This window comes from Barbatula barbatula (assembly GCF_947034865.1).
Source record: "Barbatula barbatula genome assembly, chromosome: 22".
In the NCBI taxonomy this organism is placed as follows: Eukaryota; Metazoa; Chordata; class Actinopteri; order Cypriniformes; family Nemacheilidae; genus Barbatula; species Barbatula barbatula.
The window spans coordinates 9,184,980-9,208,374 of record NC_136785.1 but is presented as its reverse complement, the minus strand read 5'-3'; the positions used below and the strand labels follow the sequence as shown (position 1 = coordinate 9,208,374).

Sequence of the window (23,395 nt, the reverse complement as noted above, 5' to 3'; positions counted from 1 at the left end):
TTACCCGTTGGATTTGCCTAGTTAGGTGAGTGGATCAGCAGTGAAGACGACCTTAGCCGTGCTCTTTGAGCTCTGCTGCACGCTAATCATGTTAGCTACTGTGCAAATCCTATCCGAGTTGGGTAAAACAAGGGGATTGTTTCAGACACATGGCGCTTAAAACATGAGTTTAAGGGGAATGTATCTGTCGTTAGCTTAAAAATAAACAAGTTAAACGGATGTAATCATCTTCACAAAAACGTGCATTTAAATATAAGTTGTACATCAAGTTAAGGCACGTTCATTTCTGACGTCACAAGTGTCTGCTTATTGAACAGTGAGAAAGAATAGCTCCAATATTAAACTCCCCAGCATCCTTGAAGAAAAGTCTATGAACAATGGAGTTCCTTCGGCTTTAAAATAACAGCACAGGCATGTCTTCTGATATGTGTGTTAAAATTTTAAATCCTTTACTTAATATGAAACACTGCAGACCTGAAGTGCCTCGGACCTCTTTATTCACGCTCTACCTTTGCATTTGGATGGGAAAAGCGCCAACAGAAGTAAATATGCAGATTAACACCACGAGAACATACAGATTTTAGGAAGTGAGTTTTATTAATCACAAACATAATGTTCAAGAATTCACACAGGATTTGTACCGGTCCCAAAGCAATGGGACTTTACATGAATTCAGCGAGTGTAATATGTTTATCTTAAATTCCAGCTGTCTCCAAAAACAACCATGAACTGCAAAGAAACTAAAATGAGTGAAAAGCATCTTAACTCAGCCTCCGAAAATCTTACTCGGGAGTAACAAACAAAACAAAAAAGAACTGGGAGCAGAATCGTAGTGGCAATGGAGAAAATGGTCTTTTGGCAGTCAGTATTTGGTACAGCTCTCCCTGCTTTTTGTAAACCCACAAAACAATTCATTTTTGTTCCCCTCACAGTACAGCAGTGACATGTTGAGATCTAGGACTTGTAATGTAGTACCTCGCTTTTAAAGTTCTTATTTGAAGGTAATTATAGGTATTATTTAGCTGGTAAAATAAGAAAAATTGACCTATTAATTAACACTAGTCCACTGTCCCTCTTTAACTCTACATTTAGGCACTAATACATAATGGAATATCTACTCAAATAACAACAATATGTCTATTTACAAATAAAAACCATTCATTTATATGAGATATGCGTGTAAAACGTATTATCTTGTCAGAGTGAGCACAGAATGTTATCATTCCTCTCAAACACCTTTTCTGAAACTTGATGTGGCTTGAGAGTGATGAATGTGAATTCAAAAATCAATCGTGTTGAAATTCTGTTACTTCCCATTAACAGCTACAGTATTAATGACTGAAAACGGCATTTGTGTCATGCGTTTAGAAGCCATGTGTGAATGGGACCCCTTGTTAAAATACTTCTGAAGTCCTGTATTGATGCTATGTGTGAACAAAGCTGTAAGATAAAGTGTTTGACTTTGAGCACATGTGAGGTTAGGAACTGTGACGCAAGTAATGAATGAGCATATGCGATTACTCCACGCGTTCAATTGTAACACTGTTGTGTTTACAAAAGCAAGAAATGTCAAATTTCCTGTTAATGAGATCACAGAGTTTTTCCGGCATTTTGGTGCTGTAGTGTTAACAGTAAGTAACCATATGGTTAAAAGACAGAAATGTTTTTTTAAACAGCTGGCGTGGTTATCATACTGTATATCTTGGAGATGGTAATCTGACAATTTTACAGCAGTTTAATAGATTTCACATGGGTTTTGTGAAAGAGGAAGGCACTTAAGAGGAATGATTTATGGCTCTTTACAAAAGTTACATGAACACATGGAAGGTCTTACATAGTCTCATATAATAAAACATTAGGCGAGTTTAGTTATGATTGTACTCTTAACACCTACTACAGGTTGAATTTGTGTGTGAAAAAAATCATAATCACTGCTTTGAAAGGAAACGCGTTTGCAAGTCAAAATATGATGTAGTATTAGGCTATCAAATGTATTTAACAAGGCAGATCCCCTCTGTACAATGACCGGATTTGTCTTAATTGTTTTTCATGGAAAGAGCTTCATATTTGCCTCATTGAGAATAATTGTCAATGTTTGGTTAAACTGATACCTTTCTAATGACAGTGTGGCTCACAGTGGATCTATATACAACCCCCCAAAAATAAACCCTGTTATAATAAAATGTAACATGGAGTGTTTCTCACTCAAATAAGAAAAAGACAAAGAGAGAAAATAAAAAAATAAACAACCTAAACAGTATATTCACTATATACAAGATAAACAGTTAGCATAGAAGGACACTTAAAATCAATGACACGTTGCACTGGTCTTTCATAATATTCTCCAGCTTTTTGCCGGTGTTTATCCAAAAATACTCGCAGTCTAAGACTATCTACACACATGAACATGGAACGTCGTTTTACTATTAACATTAAAATCCCAGCAGTATAGTAAATACATAAGACCTTTGATTGAAATCGGTGTAGCTGGATATGCGTTTGATAGGATTTGACTTTGGCTTTATTTTGGGGTGATAAATGACTAAAACTGAGGATGCAGGGATTGAAATGGTTATTCGTTTTTCTCTAGAGCAAAATAGTCTTAAAAAAGTAGGTTAGTATTTTACAAACATTAAAAAAAGTAAATCATTTTTCTATAGGCATTTTAAAATATATTCCATCAAAAATATTTTAGCTAGTACAAAACAAATGTTTTAGAAATAACACAAAAGTTAACAGAAAAGTAATATTGGGTTCTACCAAATTGTTACAACTAAAGAGATGCTACAGCTACCAAGGGAAATAATTTAAAACAGTCATAAAAAGGGGCTGTAAAAGTAGAATAAAATCAAGAAACATCTAGTGTCTGTTAAACAGTGACTGGAAATTTGTGATTTTTGTCACCTTTGGCAAATTTGATCGATGTCATTGCCGACGTGCCCTGATAAAGGCACGTGCTGCTCTAGCACCAGCATTAATGTCCTTTGTGTGTGGGGATTTGTGTCTGCGAGGTAAATCACCAATAACTTTGATTAACGGCAATGCAATTTTGAATGTCTTTTAAAACTTTGTCTCTCTCTCTCTCTCTCAAATGACAAATGAGGATTTGTGCCGGAAATCCCCCTGAAAGAGAAGATTGAGTCAAGGAGGTTAAAGTGATTCTCTTTAAAAAAGACTTTCATTAGATTTCTTAAACCCTTGGAAGCCTTAATAAAAATCCCTTTTTATTTTCGCTTACCTCATCTTCTGTTCTTACATAGTCCACTCCATCATCTTTTGCTGGAGCTTTGTAACTGCAGGGGAAAATACTTTTAATAAAGATATATATAAGAACACAACCAAAAGGTGTCATTGCGTAATTCTTTTTACATTTGTACACAATTTTACATTGACAATTTTGCACTGTAAAAAAACTACGTCAAAAATTTAGCTCTAAATGAATCAAATTAGCTTTAAGAGTCAATTGGGCTTAAATTACACTATTAGCGGAATTAAAAAATCTAGTTGTACTGTATTTCACAACTCGGTTTTTATAAAGTCAGTTCAATATAATTAAGTTACACAGACTTATTAAGATAATTCAATTTAACTTAAAAATGAAGACAGCTAAAATGGGTGAACTTCTTTTTACAGTTTCATGTCACTATTAATTATTTATATTTTACACAGGTCTAAATGTATTCCAAACAAGCTCTTTTATGTATATATATATATATAATTATATATATTTATATATATATATATATATATATATATATATCGTATCAAAACTATTACGTTTTCAGAATTTTTACTATTTATAGGTATTTTTGTTTTATTCTGTGAACTAAAAACAATATTTCTCCCACATTATCGAATAAATAGATTGTTTCTATTTGCTGTTATTTGAAAACTGGAGAAACAGGTCAAAGTAACAGAAAAGATGCTCTGTATTTTCTTAGACCTCAAATACTGCAAAGAAAACAATATTCACTTTTGAGCAATACAACGGTAATACTTCTACATGTACTGTATTTAGGAAAAGTTAAAAAATATTTTTTTATGTGACAACTTTGTTTTTTAGTAGTTTTCATGTTTCTAAAAATTGAGCCCTGATTTTTTTTATTCGACACACACTGGACTGAAATGGTCACAAGACATCTAGAAATGTATAAAATTCTTTGGAATGGTCTCCTAATTTATTCCATGACTGTATATGTGTACATTTTAGTTATTTGAAACAGTTTGTTATTTGTTGTTTCAGACTTCCAATGTTATTTTGAGACTGAACTGAAAATGCTTTGATGCTTCTCGGGCGGTGATATGGAAAAAGGCTGTAAAATGGTGAGTCAAAACTGCCCTGGGACGGAGTGTGACTCAGAATAAAGTCGCTGTCAAAGTTGTATTCCACGTGTACGTACTTGTTTCCTGTCTGCTTCTGGCTGGTGAAATATCCTCGTTTATAGGCACAGCAGATGCCAACTGTTATACACAACAATACCACCACCACAACCAGCACACCCAAGATGATTCCAGCAATGTTCATGTCATCTAGACAAAAATGTGACATCGTGAGATCAAAGGCTTCGAGAGGTGTCCCCAAATGTGGAAAACAATCAAAAATACTTACAAACTTCCATCATCTGTGGTGCGCATTCTGAAAATCCAGCCTCATTCTTGGCTCTGCAATAATACTCCCCGGCGTCCTCCTTTCTGACGACACTGAATTTCTGAGGGCCATAAATTACAATGATCTCAGTTGCTGAATCTTTGTGCAATGATCTAACTGTGTTCCTATGCGGCCCAATGAAACTATAGTGATCCATGTGTATTATCAAAGGTCTCAAGCTAAATGAAAAAGTCTATGGAATGCACAAACTGCTGTTTGAGGACACACAGTAAATCAGCAAACCCTTCAAACACTGTCGCCTTATGGGGAAAAGACTATTAACATACTGCAGGCAGGTCAAACTTTAAAAAGTGGTGTGAAGGTTGACTAGGGCACCGAGTACAAATGGGAAAGAATGGCACTTTGGAATGTGCAAATGAGGGCAGCAGATTCTCTTCATGGCTGAGCCGAACCACATGAACCGGTTCCCTAAAATATCCCCTTTCGCCATGCCTCCACACCTCTTTTCCTGCATCCGCACCATCCCCCCGACTCACCAGTGTCCCCATCTCTCCGTTTAAGGTATAACTGGAGTTGAAGAACTTTGGGCTGCTCTTGGGATCTTCTGGGATTTCCTCCTTGTTACGGAACCACTGGTATCGAGATTTAGGGAAACCATCGTCCTCCACGCAGTGCAGCTCTGCTGATTTGCCAACTGGGACTGACTTGGGTACGGAGCATCTGGGCACAACGGGCTTTACTGTGTGCCACAAAAAAAAAATGCGTCTTAACATACTTGCACAATAAAGACCTTATTGGAGCATCTTTGTACACTTTAGTTCCCAAATGCAAGCATCAGGGCCAAGTGAACATACTTGCTACCCTTTTAGATCCCTGATTAAACTCATATGCAGTTTCAGAGGTTTCCTCATATAGCCCTGATCACGCCCTTACAGCTGAGGCAGGGCAAAAGCATCCTCAAATGTGCGCCAAGAGCGGGTGCGTTGGCTTGCCGCTCCTCATATTACAACGTTGCAGCTGGTGTATACTAATGATGCTTTTTACAACACCAAAATACAATTCTGTCGTGTTTTGAAGCACCTCACTATGTCAAAAATAAATGTGAATTCAAACGGCCGTTGGAGTGAAATAAGAATTTGTATAAAAGTAAAAATATTTGATCAATAGATCAAGGGTTGTTGTACCTCTTACGACGAGAGATATTAGAATTTCATCAAAAGATTTTTGGTCATTAGGAGCAGACACTTCACAGCGATAATCTGCAGTGTCAGATCTCGTTGCATTCATAATGAATAAAGTGGCTGGTGCTCGAAATTTCGTTCTCCTCTCCAAATCACCTAGAAAAAATTAAAACATCGAACAAAGTTTTTAGTGACATAGAAGGTCCACGAGCTTCATTCATCTAAAAATAATGGTGTAAAATATAAACTAATCATAATATACATATCCTTCCCTAAATAATATTAAATGAGTCTTAATGTAACTAAAAAAAGCAGTTTAGCATGTAGTTTACCTGCGATTTCATTATTAAAAAACACATAGCTGGGCTCTCCGTTCTTTATCTTCTTCCATTCTATTCTGGGTTGGGTGGTGGAGATGGACTCTATCATGCAAGACAGCTCGACCGCTGTATGGGGAGTCAAGAAGAGCGAGCTTGTTTTAGAGATTTACAATTTTAGTGGCAGGCTTAATGTTAAACATTACAGCAATGCACAGCAGCTTAAGTCAAGATGGAAAACATTTATTCGCCCTTACAATCAAACTCATTGACCCACGGTTTTGTGTTTGCCGACTTCAGGATTACTGCCAAGGTGCCTGCAATGAGAAGAGACGAACAACATCAGTTTAGAAGTTCATTGCCTGCTGACATTTTAAGCATGCTGTGTCCTGGCCCGAGACACACTTGATATTAGTTCTACTGAACTCTTCTAAAGATTCCTGAAACTCAATTAACAGTCGAGCCAAGCGTCCAACCTCTCCACCCTGACAGCACACATTCTTCGCATCGCTGAGCGGATATGTTACAATCCATTTTTAGTTTCACTTTCACAACAAACATCTCCTGATGTTAATCATCATGCCTCAGATAGTTGTGTAGACTGAGAGCAGTCACGAATCTCATCTGATTGCTTAAAGGTGAATGGCAGGGTGGCTGTGATGGCACGTTGGTCCATACGTAGTTCAGCGCTTGTTCGCTAATAAGCACGAAAAAGGTCAGCGTTGAAGTTCATACTATTTTTAGAATTCTGTAGTCTTTTTGGTTTTATCCAACATCAGCAAAATGTGTAATTCATTTGAATCTGCTGAGCTTGTATTGGAGTCACGCAGTATTTACACAGAAGGTTAAAGGCTCTCGGTCAGATTTGTATACTGTAGGTAGAAATTGCAAAAAAAATATTTCAATAAACAATCAAACAAAGATCAATTCTGATAGCACCACATGGCCACAAAGTTTGCATTTTTCAGGAAATTCATTTTACAAATTAGGCCGAGTTCACACTTGACATCTTTTTTAAAGCTGCGAGCATCTGTTTTACATTATAATCCAATTGAGTAAACTGTGTTCTCAAAAAAGTCTGAGCGCTTTTTTATACACCCCATGCAGACGTCTTTTTCTTCAGCTCAGAGCGTTTTTTGAGGTTGAAGCAACTTTTTTCACAGCTAACCAATGACAGAGACCTGTAGTTTCCATAACAACATGCGAGAAATGTGATTGGTCGAGAAGGCTCACGCTCGAAAAAAATTAAATGGAGCATAGTTTTGTATAAATGTAAGTTTAATTTTCCCTTTCAACAATGCTGCTAATACAACACAACATCAGGATGGCAACAAATCAGCTTAAAATGTACTGTATCTGTTTGGATTCTGTAATGTACGACCACTACGAAATACACATGTTAATATCAAACACTAAGACCTGTATGCAATATCCTTGCATTCTTTCTTTTAAATCTTGTGAACCTGTTTTTGCGTAATAACCTGTTTTGTGTTTTTGTTTTAGAGATGGCACATTCAAAAGGAAGTGTGAATTTTTTTTTCTCAAAATTCACCAGCACCATTTTTCTATCTTTGGCAGGGAAAACAAGCAATTAAAATGTTACAGTTTATTCCAGGAAAGGCAAGTTTATTATGAATCTTAACAAACTGTAAAATGCTTTAATAACACACATGAGGGACAACTGACTGCTTTCAGACAAGTGATGGGGCAACATATTTCTATATCTGGATTACAATATGATAAAATCTTGTAATGTTATTAAAAAACATAATATTTTGATATTTTTGTTGAACTAATGCTACAGTATGCGATGCCTAGTGTTTACAGGTTTCCTCCTAATATTGTTTTTGAAACAAACACATTTATTAGGATATATTTATATATATACTGTATATATATTACCCATAACGTGTACAAGTCACGTCTTCATCATTTGTCTGAAAAATGTATGCATCACAGTAAACTGTTTTAAGTTCAGAGGTTTTAGGAAAAGCTGCTGGCCAAGGTTCTTTGGCATAACAGGATGAGTCTAATACTTCACACACAAACAACACGCAGACTCACATCCTCTTTTTGTGTGATATCTAACCCAGTGCCAGCAGATGGAGGATACAGATGCCATTAGTGTACCAAAGCCTGCCTGTTCTTTGACTAGTAGACTAGCAAGGGCTAACTTTGTGAAATGAACAAAGTGCCTCTCAACTCCTTGTTTATAACATGCTACCCTCTGATATCTCTATCAACAGACCATGATCCAAACAGAGTGCACGGTTGCTTTTGGTAATGTTTTTTCTCCAAACCTCATTGCGCTGGCAGGGTATCTGAGAGTATAGCTCACCGTGTTTCCGGAGGTCTATCCTGCCGGGTAAATTCTCTGTGGTCTGGTGTAGGGATAACTGAGGGCCTCAAACAAGGCAGGTGCACTATGACCTACATATTCTGGATCTCTTCCTGTTAGGAGAGCACAGCTGGATGAGTTGTGACAATCCCGAGCGTGAGCTTTAATCTTCCACTTCTTCCTTTAGGAGGCAAACTGTTGGCTCTCTTCGGTAATCTTAGTGTAATGCCCTGGAAAAATCCTGAGCATTACATAACTGAATAATACAATAGAATTTCCATATCTACATAATGGATCTGCAAGGCACTGAAGTGGCACGGCTGGGTCACCTTATTCTTAGAAAAGTACAAAATATGGTATATGATGGATGGAAAGAACGCTCAACAATAAATGCAGGCTGTTTTCTAATCCTGGTGGCAACACTTAACTCAGCATGACGGTCTATGGGAAACATTACACCAGAAGTGCATTATACGGCCAGAATCACAGGCTATTTGGAGAGTCTCCACAGCGCAGTATAAAAGCACCACACCCTGCTTTGTGATATGTAATCGGTGAAAGGGAAGGCGTGCAGAAAAGCCCAAATGCATTCTGCTCCGACTCAGTCCGTCAGAGAGCATTCGACACATTCGGTTCACTCAGCAATGCATGAAGTGGATAATATTGCTTGTTATTTTTAAACTACAGCATTGATTCACTTTGCCGGGGTGGGGGATGCTCGCTGGCTGAGAAAAAGATGCCAACACAACCATTCATCCTGCACATCCTGCTCTACATCACTGCCATTTGATTGGATGCATCTCCAAGCTCGATTGCGTCCAAATGGAATACGTTGTGAAGCTCAAAGCAATGTTCTGCAAACTCTGAGCTTTAAAAAGATCTGTAGCCCTGAACGATTCATGATGTGTAAGAGGTCAGGAATCCTCCTTCACATGGATAACTGTACAGAAAAATCCCCACTGTGACTTAGCCGAGGGGCGTGCTTCTAAATCTACACCCATGAAGCTTGTCGGAACACTTAGGTCGATACTGGAAGGCAAATATTTTTATGGTATAAACTCGTGTTGAATTTAAGACCGTTGAGGGATAACAAGAGAGAGCCCATGTTTTAACCTTACATAACATCTCATGGGTACTTTGGTGACTGGTTTTGTTTGATACCACTGAAAGAATTATAGCATGAATGCAGCGTAACACATATGGCAATGAATTTATTATCCCATAACTGAATGCAAGAATGTTAAAACAGTCCGAATGTTGATCTTGTGGAGAATTGAAATACCAATCAGTTAATCCCAAGCAATATTCACTCCTGCCAAGTCCACTCTCCTCAATCTAACATACTTGTACTTTGGGAAAACAACATGAGAGCATAAATTCCCCAGGCATCTCACAAGAAACCAGTCACCATTGTAATTGACATGGCTAAAAAAAACTTAAATCCTAAGCAGCCCCTTTACACTGGCCATCCCACCTGCTCGAGAGAGTCTCAAGACTCATGGGAACCACAGCATCAACAGACGTGTACAGGTTTGAGGCGTTACGTCAGCGATGGTGGTGTTTATACAGCTGTAGAAAGCTCTTACTCTCAGCATGAAGCTTCCCAAACTGATAACCTGAAATACTGTATCTTATCTTCTAAAACCAATTTACACATTCAGGTCTGACACGATTTGTGTTACACAGGGTTTTACCTGGCTCAGAGGCGGAGGTAGTGCCATCCTTATCTAGTACACACACGCGTAGGCCTACCGTCCCTTTAAGTGGCTTAACCAAACACATATTTAAATTAGGTATGGGCATTTTTCCATAATTTAATATTTGAGCTCATACAAAACGAATATCCGTTTATGGAAAGGGGTCATATGGCACAAATACATGTTTTTCTGTGTCTTTGATGTGTTATATCTTACACATGCATTCTATCTAAAAGTGAATGCTCACCCAGACCTGCCTGAAACGCCTTGTGTAACCACACCCCCACAAATCTATGTCAGTTTCTGGCATGACTTGACTAAGACCGCCAAAATGTATATGCAAGTAAGGTGGGCTTACCTGTCAGTAATCTGAAGTACCAAATATGGTGAGAGGAGTTACATTTACGTCACACACTTGCAGTATCTGACAAATCACTACGCACTGGTTAACTGGCCAATTTAGTCACAATTTCACATCAAGCTTATAATTATCATTAAATATCAATAACGCACTAAAATTATATCCTGAATATAGGTTTTTTAATGTTGAAAAGATTAGCAACGTTGGAAAATAAAATAATAGAAAAATACATAAAAACAGCATTTAAACCAGCGCGAAGCGAAATCATATTGACAGTCTGTGATATATGGTAACTTCTTTATTTTGTTTCACATGTTCTTGATAAGACAGACAAACATATACTGTAGGTCTATTTTACTCTGGTGTCTGTTTAACAAGCGGACGGTTAAAATGCCGACAGCGGAGAGAAAACGTGCTGCTCTTCTCTAACTCCCGGTAACAAAACCCAGATCTGACAAGAATATCTGGCTTTATTGTTTATAATGTTGTTAATAATGAACTAAACAGGCTTGATACCTCCATGCCGACTGTTAGTTGATCCTAAAAACAAAGACGAAGCTATTGTAGTGCTTATTGTTCTGTTTATTACGTAAATGTTATCTGAGGAAGAATTTGTCATAAAACTTTGTTAATCACAGATGATATTTTTTGCCATCTTGTAAAAATGAATCCGCTTTCGATCGAGGGAACCAGTGTGGTGCTAACTACCGGATTGGCCTACAAGAATACCTCATGTTCTGATCTCAGAAGCATCTGTTTCATCTCATGTTAAGTAAAGATATCTAAAAATGACAGCATTGATGAGATGAAGGTACCTGAGGGACCTAGACGCTCGGAAGTTTTTCATTCATATTGATACGTGAAACATTAGCCTTGTACTGTGTGTACATTCACATTTTCATTAAAAAGAGAACAGAAATGATTCTGTTATGTAACATATTCCCAAAGAACCCTTTCTCTAAATGTTACAGACTGGTAAATGAGGATGTTTTTCACATACAACACACAGCTTTGTAGTTCCTGTTTCAGACTAATAATAGTAGCGTTCAACAAAGATAAAGCAGCCTCCACAACCTCCAAATACCTCTGATATTCCTTCAGCTGCTGAGCAAATGTCACCAGCCGTCACTTCAATGTGCAGAACAAGGCGACATTCCTCTAAAAGCGCACTTCTGCTTGAAACACTTGCTGTAGTCGGCTGAATATTAATTGTCTTCCCGAAGCACTTTATTTACCTGCCTGAGGTACATAAGGTGAATGAAAGCAGACTGGAATAGGTTGGGCTATGATGTGTAACAGAATTTGCATTTTTTCTAAATTTGGACTGTTCACTTTTTCGCCATAGGCTCAGCCGCCAAACGTGCACGGTTTCAGAATTCAGATGCGCCGGCGATGGGCTCTCTTAGGTTAACCTGAGGTATCTGAAGGGTAGGCTGCAGCTGAGCTAGCCTCTGATCTTGCCAGGTCAAAGACTAAGCTAGAGCTGAGCGGTGAGAGAGGGGCAGTGGTGTCACAGAACGCCTGAGTACATGTCACTTTGCGTCAGCATTTGTTACTGCGGGAGGCCCCTTTCCTTTTGTTCTCCAGCCGAATGGAGTTCACAGGATCGTGTACTTTCCATTCCACTCTCTTTACTGTACCCCTCACGCTCCATCTGCATGACAACAGGCCTTCCAATGAGATGACAGCCAGCTGTGTTAAGTGATAAACTGAGTATTTATTTTTCCAGATTGCATCTGGAAATATTTGACAATAAAAGGGAATTATAATATGAAGACACCTCATTCCAGTCGCATGAAATAACTGGGCTTGATTAGATCACATTCTTTTCTCCAATAAAAATAGATCCCTTGTTTAGTGTCACATGGTTCAAGTCCACATGAATGCCAATCGAAACCTTTGTTTTGTGACACAGTTTCAGGCGGTTGGAGAGAATGAATACTAAATTAATCGGGACAGCACATTTTGGGTACTGTGCTGGAACAAAGACAATACAACAGCACAAATAACTCTTATGTCTCCTTATCCAGGGTGTTTATAAGTTCATTGGGGCATGAATTTATAAACACACTAGATAAGGAGACAATTTAATTTTATGCGGCACCTGATTCATATTTGTAGCTTTTTTATTTGAAAGTACAGGGCAGATGCTGATATGTTATACAGGTGTGGAAAAAATATTTCACCCAGATTTTGAATACAAAGATTTTTCTTCTGTTTCTATTTGTCTTTATTTGCTGCAAAAGATCACAGAAAAGTTGCTTTAGATTTTATTCAGATCTCAAATACTGCAAAGAAAACAAGTTCATAGTCACTTGCGATATGCGATAGCATGATAATGAATTCGATATTCGATATGATGTTTCTTTTTCTGAAATCATTTGAAATTGTATTAAAATATATTTAAGATAAATTATATTTAAAATAAATTATATAACCATCATATATTTCACATTATTTTAGGAAAAAGAAAGCATTACTACAACTTCTGAAAGTGAACAGCCATGTTTTACTGTTGCATTAAACAAATCTGACATTTTAAATAACGAAGAAAAGTTTTTGCTTGACTTGCGTCAGAGAACGCGCACGCCATCATAACCATGCACGCATATTCCAACTAACATCCGCGTGCCAGATAGATACTATAGTATCCGCATCAACCTAAAACTAACAATAGATAACTTTTTGAAGAATTAAATAGCTCATTTATCGCAAACCAACGCGACAACGCACAAGTGCAATGTTTCGGAAATTTCAATATATTGCACAGCCCAACTCGATTTTTATCATAGTTTTCATCTGTCTTGTCATTTTGTCAGTCTTTCAAATTGCTGTTGGATGACTTTGTCACTCCTGAGATTTGATTTTGTTGAAATCAACAGACACTGGAATGCAAACAATACATCTAGAAATACATCTATGAAAATTTACAATACCTCCTTATATCTATTTATTTTAATCTTCGTTTCTGGTTTTTTGTTTGTTCTTTGTTATGATGTTACACTAAAGCCATTAAAGTACTTAATCTACTCAAAGTACCCTGCTTAATCAATGCATAAGTCAATAAATTTGCTTAACATTTTAAATGAATATAGAATATAATTTCTAAAATATTATATTAACACTTTTTAAATGTAGTCTTAAATAAACAGGATAATTTAACCTGAATCATTATTTGCTTTTCCGGTGGCACAACTGGGGGACTTGCAACACCAAGGTCATGAGTTCCCAGGGGATGTAAAATGTACTGTATACATTTGATTATACAAAACACATGAATGCTTAGTTTGTTTTGCAGTGAATCAAAGTGCGAAAGACGCAAATGTAAAAGTAACAAAACCTATCCATTGCAGGTTAATGATTATGCATTGGTCAGTTGTAGGTAGTAAGTTATTTTTCACAGGGGTGAGAACAGGTTACTGTTGGAGGAGCCTATTTATAGCAGCTGTCAACAGCAGGCACAGTCCACCAGGCCTACTAATTGTTTGCATGTGCAGGTAACTTTGAGATGTACATCAATCCCCATCCCAGAATTGACTTCCCCCCGATAAGATCTATCAGGGATTACTTTTCAACCCTACGGCTTGAGGAGCCATTTCAACAACTGCTTGTCACAGAAACCTGAGATAAGAATATCTGAAACAGCTCGCAAACATTTGCATAAATGTTTCTAGGTATGGAAATTAAGTTCTTATCTCTCTCTAAAAGCTTTAATTCGGCTCCCCAAATTGTTTTCAACCAAACAGAGGATCTGAAATTCACTATGAGGCGGCGACAACGAAAATCTGTAAATCGTGTCGCACTCAGTTCCAGAATTAGCCGCTCGCTGCTTTCAGCACAGATGGCGTCATCCCCGCTTACTGCAAATGCCTGGCATTCTGCTTCAAGCAGGCTGACCTCTTCCTTAATCCTAATTAGGAATGTAATTTCTGCCAGAGCCTCTTCAAGATCAGTTGCAGTACAAGCTTGCGCTGTGAAGCAGAGAGAAACTGTCTCTTCTCTTTAACTCATGATATTAAACTACATGAAGCAGCACCAGGATTTCTGATGACGTCTTTACAGGACGGATTAGAGCGTAAAATGCATGCAAGCGTCATTGCTCTTGGCTGTGTTTCTCTATATAATGGGCTGTGATAAATACATACAATAAGAGTATTAAGATAAATCCCTGAACAGGCTTAAAATAGAGTGATCTGAAGATCTAAAGGATATTAATTCACATTTTCCACCCCCTGCATACACACTCAAATGCATACACAAAAACGGCATTAGAAATTCACACTTATTTCTACATAACAGTGGCTCTGCTGGATGATAATGTGTTGTTTTGTACTTGGAAAAAGTCCTAGTGTAGGCAACATAATCTATTGTTAAATGCAGGAATTGTGTAACAAAGCAGCGAGGTATGGCCTCTGTCTGACAGCTGAATAATGCCACCCTACTGATGCTGGAGACTTGTTGATTTAGCAGGGATATTCTCATAATCCTCATCACTTCCTGCTCAAAAGAAATGGCCCATAATGCAATGGGGTAGGTGAAAAGAGTAGCCTGGGGGTGACCCCTGGGGGGATTGTTACATTTCATTAATTATAGCAAACTCACTCTCTCTTCATAGCTGAAAAATAAAAATGTTTTTTTACACTTTCACTCATTTTTTATATCAATATTTATGTGTTTGCGCAGATAAAAAAAAAAGGATGATTCTAAATATTCAATCAAATATTTGATATTTTCCTCCCACCCACCAGAAAAACCTTTACACAAAATTGTTGTAATTTTTTTAGGACAAAGTACAAAGCAACCCAAAGTACGAAAGGAGAGAAGCTTGTCAGTCTATTCTTTGCTATAAAATCATTGCCTTCACCGAGCAGCAGGAAGCTCATAAACTGTATAATAGACCCGGCAGCAGCATTCACTCCTCTCTTCAAGATACAATCAGAGCTAAAACAGCAGGCCGAGCACAAACCCCAGAACTCACATTGTCTATTGTGTTGCACCGTCCCCCCATTGCATCTCTGGTTAATTGTCTTTTGTTTGTGCTCCTGTATGAAAGCTACTATGTGTAGCAAAACACTCAACTCTGAGCAGCTGGATCAGCTGAATCTAAAGTAGCATTAAAACTAAACTTCTGTCAAATCCATCCATCACATTATTTTGGACTTAAAATGAAATCAATAAAACAAACCTATAATCAACATGAACAATTATAGATTAAATTATCTGCATATAGAATATTTTCAGTATGGAATTACAATTAATTAGATAAGGAAGTATTTATATAGATTATAATTAATTATCTGAATGCATTTTGTTAATTGATGTGTAAGTGTTAGGATTTATATATATATACACATATATATATATACACTGACACATGTATGGTTTATTTGTCAAAAACCCATATAGTGTATATATATAAAGAATAAATACACTATATATATTTATGTTTTTGACAAATAAACCATACATGTGTCAGCATGGTGTGACAGCAAAAATCTAGACAATGAAGACAAATGTCTAATATAAATATTATTAACAGTTTGTTTTAGACATTTTTGTCATCCCACCGTAGGACACATGTACGGTATATCAACTACCCATATATATAATTCTTGGTGTGTGGTTTAGAGTTCCACTCTGTCCTTTCATTTGCAAATGCAGTCCGCATTACCTTCTGCTTTTTCAGCAACACCATAAAACATGCCTTTACTCTGCTTTAAAACCAGCGATAAATTCTGCTACTTAATCACAACTGCAAACCCAACACACTGTTGCAAATATAACCTTCTGCATGACCATAGTTTCTGCATGACTTTTCTTTTGCCAAACGCAAAGAGCTGCTGATCTAAAACATGCACAATGAATTTGGCGTGTGACAGTCTTCCGGACTTTCCTATCCCAAAACGTAAACAAAAGAGTGTCTACACACAGGATGATACATAGTGTGTTCATCAGACTGGCCAGTTCGGGGAAGCTTTTTGGACCTGTTTTCATGAACCCTGATTTATTGTTCCTTTGATGTCAAATTAATGCGAGCATCCTCACAGCGGATCCAAGGAGGTATCACAGAGCAGCCAGACACGAGGTTCGCTGATAATGTGACGGGGCGAGACGACGGATGACAGGTGAGTATGTGTTTGGACAGACACTGCAGGTGAGAGGTCGTCTTCATTCCAGGCTTTCGCCAGGGAAAGCTACTTTGGCTCAGCCGAATCAACTTACTACAACTGTTGCAACTCTCCCTGATTGTTTTCTAAGGAAAGTTCTGTATGCAAAGTTAATAAATTAGAGATGCAGCGATACTTAATTTTGACACCGATAGTTGAATATTCAGAGTTACATCTGCTAATGCTGATACCGATTCTGAATAAAGAATAAATTAATATTTCTTAACTTACTGAATGTTATTCATTCATATAAAGATTATTAATATTGAACATCAAACTGGTGATGTTTCCTTACATTTTCTATACACAGAGCACAAATTCATTGCATTTTCCCATTCTCTTTTGATTGACAGGATAATATATTAGCCCTGATTATCAGCTATTTTAAACTATTGGCCGATAGTGTAAAAGGTGCTTTTAAAGGCCGATACCAATTATTGGCCTATATCGGTGCATCTCCAAAATATATCTGTGTGAAGTTACTGTATAAATTATAATTGCTACTTGAAAATACTTTGTTTACGGCAATACAGCTATATGAAGGAATGTAAACAGAAAACAGAAAAGCAGCAGTATGACAAAAACTTTTGAACTATTTCCACTGATATTATAAATTATTAATGACTTTTTGAACTTTTCCATTCAATATTGATTTTTTCTTTCATATTTCGGCAACCACTGAACATTAAATAGCGTGAATGTTATTGCTACTACGATCCATTAAATATCCAACGATGTTATAACAGGGAGTTTATCGTTCATTCATTGCCTTAATTAACATCGCTTAATAGCCTCGAATCACTTTCACATAAAATGCAGCGGTTCATATGATTGCTGCGTCTCTTTACAGCTAATTTTGTTTGTTATATCTTAAATGTAAAATAACCTGACCCTGTTTGATCAAGGTATTTGACTCTTCTTTTTCAATATACCAAAGTTTACCCCAAAATAAAGCTTATATCTAAATATATATATAGGATTTGTATTAAATCTATAATCATTGACTCGAATCGAGAATCGCATCGAGAGTTTGTGAATCGGAATCGAATCGGAACATCAGAATCGACTTGCTTCCATCCCATAATAATCACTAAAACAGTCACTGCAACACAAGTTTAAACTAGTTCAGCACTCTCGATAAAATCAACAAAGCTGTCTACACCATCAGGACTGGTTGTTACTTAAACACAGCTGATTCACTAGTGCATGTATGCACACAACAGACATATCTGTAATTGGGTTATGCGCAACTGCTGCTATAAAAGCATGTCGTAAATAGAACGCAATGGGAGTAGACGTAAATAGAATTTTACTTTCAACACACTTTTACTGTTAATAACGACAGCAATTACTGTAATAATAAAATGTTTCTTTAATTACGAGGTCCTATTAAGAGTTTCACTGTAAGACTTTACATTACATTCAATTCTGTGTATTTTTATCAGCATGAGTCCCAGAGTGATTCCCATGACCTTGCTTTTGCAAAACACCTTCTACCAACTACCAGAACACTACTAGTATAAACATTATTACTTTCATCTTCTCTTTACTTTTATTTTACTATCAGACACTGACATCTGTGCATAAATCTCTAAATAAAAAAAACACTATCTAAAAAAAAGCCAAAAGAATTTAAGAGAGTGAATTAGGCTGAACCAACAAATGTTCACAAAGACATGCTTAAGATTCAAATAGTTTGCATTCGCAGTCTAAGTGGCCAGGGAGGGAATGTTCTGTGAAACAGGTGGAGTGAGCGTGGGGGATTCACAGCACGGGAAACTCACCATCTGAGCAGCAGGCAAGCAGTGACCTCCCCACAGAAAGCTCCTCGTCAGGAGGATTCCCTCTTGTTTGGGAAGCGCTTTACTCCTGCTCACTGGGCGAAAATGTGGAGAATTTGATGCCCATCCGCTGCCTGGACATCTAAAACAAATGTGGACATTCCGGGAGCGTGGGAGGACATAGAGGACTGACATCTTACTGCAACTTTGGGAAAGCGCATCACGCGAGGGCAAAGTGTGGGCGTGTGCTTCTTAAATTCAACAGTTTTATTGTTTTGCATACTTGCCTCTTTAAGTGCTAACACTTGAAAAAACAAAGGCAGTGGATTTCAAAGCAGAGATTCTCTTGTTTTGCCACTGAGGCAACATTAAAGCTTGAAAATATCTCTAGCATCATTCGCGATTTATTAACAGTGACATTTCAACACAGCTTTGGTGCGTCTTCAAGGCCATATTATAGGCACATCTGATGTTTGCATGTAAACTTTGATTATTTTCAATTCAGGTCGGAGCCAGAAAAGAGAAATTCTCCTTGCCAAAGAGAAATTCAAGTCTTAACAGAAAAGCAAAAATACCTTTACTCCGTCATTACAGTTTGGATTTCAAGGATTCATAAGCACTGCATACGTGCATTAGGGTGATCCAAATGTTTCCTTCTGCAGATTCTTAGTGTACTGACTTAATGCATGGCGCTTATCTGCCCTAAGCTGCCCAGAGAGACTACAATGTAAACTGTCTAATGAGGGTAGTTTTACGAGGGGAATAGTATTTCCTCAACTGCTGAAAATATCTGTCAACTCTATTGCCATATTAAAATCTCCAATTTGGGTCGCAGTAGATGTAATAAACCCAAACATCCTCCATTAGAAAAATGAACCTCAGCACTGCCCCTTCATAAAAAGATCCTGACAATTTGTGCTTGAGACATGGGATGAATAAACCTGCCATAGATGTGTCATTTCCATTGCACAGATGGCTTTCAACTGGAGCAAATATCCGTCACCAAGACGTAAGAGAGGCGACACATATTATTTGTGCTGAGAAAAATATGAAACAGAATGCCTGCACACTTCTGCATGCATGAATGACTGGCCTTTAAGTAAAATTTTACAACATGCTGAAAAGCTGAACAACACACACTAAACAATACTTGAGGATCATGCATGACCTATACTGTGAAGTCATTCAGAATACAAACTTCAAGGAATACTTCTTGAATTCAGATCTGGGTTGTGAAGTGAAGCATCAAACACTGCAAGGCTTCGTATATATTAGTACAATATCAAGTATGTTCAATATCCTGTGACTAAAATAGAATTTTCAATAGAAATTAAAAACACATTTATACACACAACATTTTCTGTAAAATTTGTCCTTCTAAATGCCCAACATTTGGAGACCTCCTCCGACTCTGCCAAATGGAGTCTTCATCTCTGGGCAAATTTTGTTTTTGCGGAGCACAATAAAAGACAACTTTTAAGAGACCTAGCTGAAAGGCAGTATTTGCTTGTGTGCCAGTGCACTTTATTTATGATATAAATTATTTGTTGTTTGTATTCTTCCCCTACTGTTTCATGTTTTTAATATTTCAAGAACCTACACATCAGTGTTCTCTTTGTTCTTGAGTCCAAAAAACAACACGAGCAAGCAGTCATTTCTGAGGTATCACGCAACACGTCCTCACTCTCAGGTCTCCAACAATGCAAAACTTCAAAAATCCTGATAAGCAATAGAATCACTGCTGCTTTTTAAGTATTTGTCAGAATGTTTTATATAGGGATGCACCGATATATACATTTTTGGCCGATAACGGTAACCGATAATTCTTTATCATTGGAAGCCGATAACCGATATATTGCTGATAACCAGTAGCTTAATATTCATATAAAATCCCCTAAGACAATAAGTGGACAACTGCAGAAAACAAGGTAACCATTAGTTCTCTCTTTTTCCCCTCAAAATCATGTACTATAGGCCACTCTACACTAGTTAAAGAAGTTATAGATGTTCTTCCAGAGCAACCAGGAAAAATGTCTTTATAGTCACATGTCTAACATGTGACGGGTCTGAAAACAGACAGCATTCAGACAACAGTTTGATTCAAACGATATGCTTTTGTTCCTATAATTTAGACATTTATAAATACGTTATCTACATACTATACTGTACATACATCAACAACGTTTTGCTAAAAGCAGTAAGTGAATGATTGCGACAGAAATACAGAACTGAACTGTATTTTAACTGTGAGCAGTGTGCAGCTGAAGAAGTTTAACCAAAGGAAATTATTCTTGCTTTATCGGCAATATTGCCGATAATTTATCATGCATCGCTAGTTTTATAGACAACAAATTTACCTCTTCTTAAAATATCCTGCTCATTTAGCACAACTTGAAACGAATTTAGAAACTTCTCTATGAGGATTATATTATGGGGATTTGGATCTCTCTCATCTTGCACAATTTATGCAAATGGAAATGCAATTCAATAATTTAAGAAGACACAAATTATGATAGGGCAGAATTAAAATATGGCTGCAGCTATTCATTTCCACAGTTTATGAGAACATCCCTCAGGGAAAGCGCACTGCCAGAGATTTAATAATGAAGAGGTCAAACACAACAGATGCTAATGTATTGCAATAGGGCTAGTTAATCCACATGCCTTATCATTGTATATTTTACATCAGATGAATATTTAAATATGATTTTAATCCAAAGGATGCATGAGAAATTCAATTAATGCTATTCTGGAATATAAATCCAGAATATCTTCTGGATTTGCTTGTATTTATTTAATTTATGTGTTTATAAATCTTGCAAATAAATGTGGAAAACCTCCTATTCTTAGTAATTTACATGTTTTTTACGTTACACTCTGCTTCACAATTCTGCGTTGCTCTGGTGTACCATGCCAATAACAGTAGGATCTTTTCCACATCGCTTATTAACAATAAGATGTTTTAATTATATCCAATGGTCTGGCATAGTTTTTGTATCTCTGCACATTATGAGGATATCTTGAGTCTTTAATTTTCTTAAGGGATACTGTCTGATTAGTTTCCTGCAGGAAACATCTCATGCACCATATCTTAGTGACTCCTTTTAAGGTCATCTCTGTTAACGACGATACGCTGCTGTGATGTAAACACGGCGCCTGTGTTGCCTGCTGGGATGCAAATCTCAGAGATAACGTTGCCGCCTTGAGACATCCTCAACAATCTATACAATCATCAGGAAAAGGAAGATTAGCTTTATTGCTAAGATTGTGACTGCAGAAACATGAATGCGGTTTTCTATTAAATAGAAGTTAAAGCTTGTAAAAGAGACCATGATGGATTATGACAAAAATTTGTAATTCTTTTTTATTTATGACTTATTTTATACATTACATTAATATAACATCTCAGGGCCACTGGATAGAAAGATCTCTGCCAATGTCTGGCAGTATGACAAATATCCAAAGCACTTTTTTAGGGCATGGATTTAAACCGGCAGCTGTACTCAACGCATACTATTACAAAAGTTCACTTAAGTTTAAAGGAGGCCTAACATGCTATTACATACATTGTGCCTTCTTTGCTTGTTTAACGTGCTCGGTCCTCAAGCTTAACATGGTCAAGTTGGACGCATGACGTAGTATTTCTGTGCTCGATACTGTCTGCCAGCACTACAACCGGTTTTGGAAAGTTTTTTATCAGTCTGGATCCCTGTTTCGAAACAAGGATCCTATGCTTTTATTTGCCATTCTCCTGGAAGAGCACACCCATGAATGAACCAGAGAACGGTGCGGAAGAGCACGCCCATCAGTTTCCTTCCTGGAAAGCTGTGGTGGGCACCGCGCGTAATAGTGTATTGAAGATGTTTTAGCTAATAGAGCTAATAATGGCACCTAAGAGGTGTGTTTTTGGATGTGAGGGGAAAAAGTCTTGTTCAGGTTTCCAAAGGACCCACTGACACGACAGCAGTGGAATGTTTTTGTTTTGTGAACGTCATTTCGAAAACGATTGTTACTCAAACAAGTACCAGTTTTATTCTGAATTTTCAAGTCGATTGTAATTGAATGACGGAGCGGTGCCAACTATAAAGGTGACCGTTTTGGAGTCTGAACCACAGCCGGTAAATAAAACTTTGGGAAATATTGGCAGCATCTGTTGGTATTGCACCAAAGGCATTTACACATTTTAAAAACGTATGCAAGGCTCGATCAAACTGTAAGCCTCATGCAGAGGCTGCGCGTACTCGTCTCTAGCTGTGCCCATTTGAATGCCCCCGGGAGGTCGGCTTTCTTCAGAAATAATCGTACAGCTGTATCTGTCTTCTATTAATGTAAAATGTAAAAAAAACACTTTTCACAGAACTGAAGAACGGGATACTACTCAACAGGTACTAAAGATTAACATAAGATTGGCAGAACCGCCTTATTTAACCCCACCATTGGATAAATCAACCCATATTTACACATATTTAAGCTCTGAGTGTTCCAGGCAACTTGCTCTTTCTCTCAGATTTCCCTGAGATGAAAGCTGGTAAACTATGGAAGTTTGAATGTTGAATAGAAACATCAATAGATTTCTCAACAGAGAGTCATACTGAGATTTAGTTTAAGGTTAAAGCTCTATCCTTTTCACTTCGCAAATACGTGTGAGAAGCTTCATGAGGCCCTAACGCTGGTCTGCCAGATGGTCTGGGTACAATCTGTCAGTGCAATCTGACCAGTCGGCTAAATGCACACAACAAATCTGGTGCTAGTGTGGATTTTAACCCCGAGAGGAGTTACATTGCACTAAACAGCCAAATAAGATTCTCGAGTTGCTCTGTTAATGTTAACTTAATCTATCAACTAATAATCATTCATGACTTGGCGAAAGATAACACACAATATGAAATCGTTCAGGTTGTTCAGACTATTTTAACCATGGCATTTTACACCATTACTCTTTAA

The 23,395-nt window shown here is 37.3% G+C and overlaps 1 protein-coding gene across 2 annotated transcripts in view; it reads right to left on the bottom strand.

Moving 5' to 3' along the window:
- Positions 1 to 574: 574 nt before the first annotated feature.
- jam3b (junctional adhesion molecule 3b) overlaps positions 575 to 23,395 on the bottom strand; it is a 30,706-nt gene continuing 7,885 nt past the window's right edge. The window contains exons 2-9 of one of the 2 annotated variants that reach the window (XM_079486688.1): positions 6,365 to 6,424; positions 6,123 to 6,236; positions 5,794 to 5,946; positions 5,146 to 5,348; positions 4,610 to 4,709; positions 4,401 to 4,530; positions 3,239 to 3,293; positions 575 to 3,123 (exon numbers count right to left, since the gene is read on the bottom strand). In XM_079486688.1, the coding sequence (XP_079342814.1) occupies positions 3,088 to 3,123; positions 3,239 to 3,293; positions 4,401 to 4,530; positions 4,610 to 4,709; positions 5,146 to 5,348; positions 5,794 to 5,946; positions 6,123 to 6,236; positions 6,365 to 6,424 (851 nt within the window). In that variant the 3' untranslated portion in view covers positions 575 to 3,087. Of the gene's footprint in view, positions 3,124 to 3,238; positions 3,309 to 4,400; positions 4,531 to 4,609; positions 4,710 to 5,145; positions 5,349 to 5,793; positions 5,947 to 6,122; positions 6,237 to 6,364; positions 6,425 to 23,395 lie in introns of both variants that reach the window. The other variant, XM_079486687.1, reaches the window with a different exon arrangement.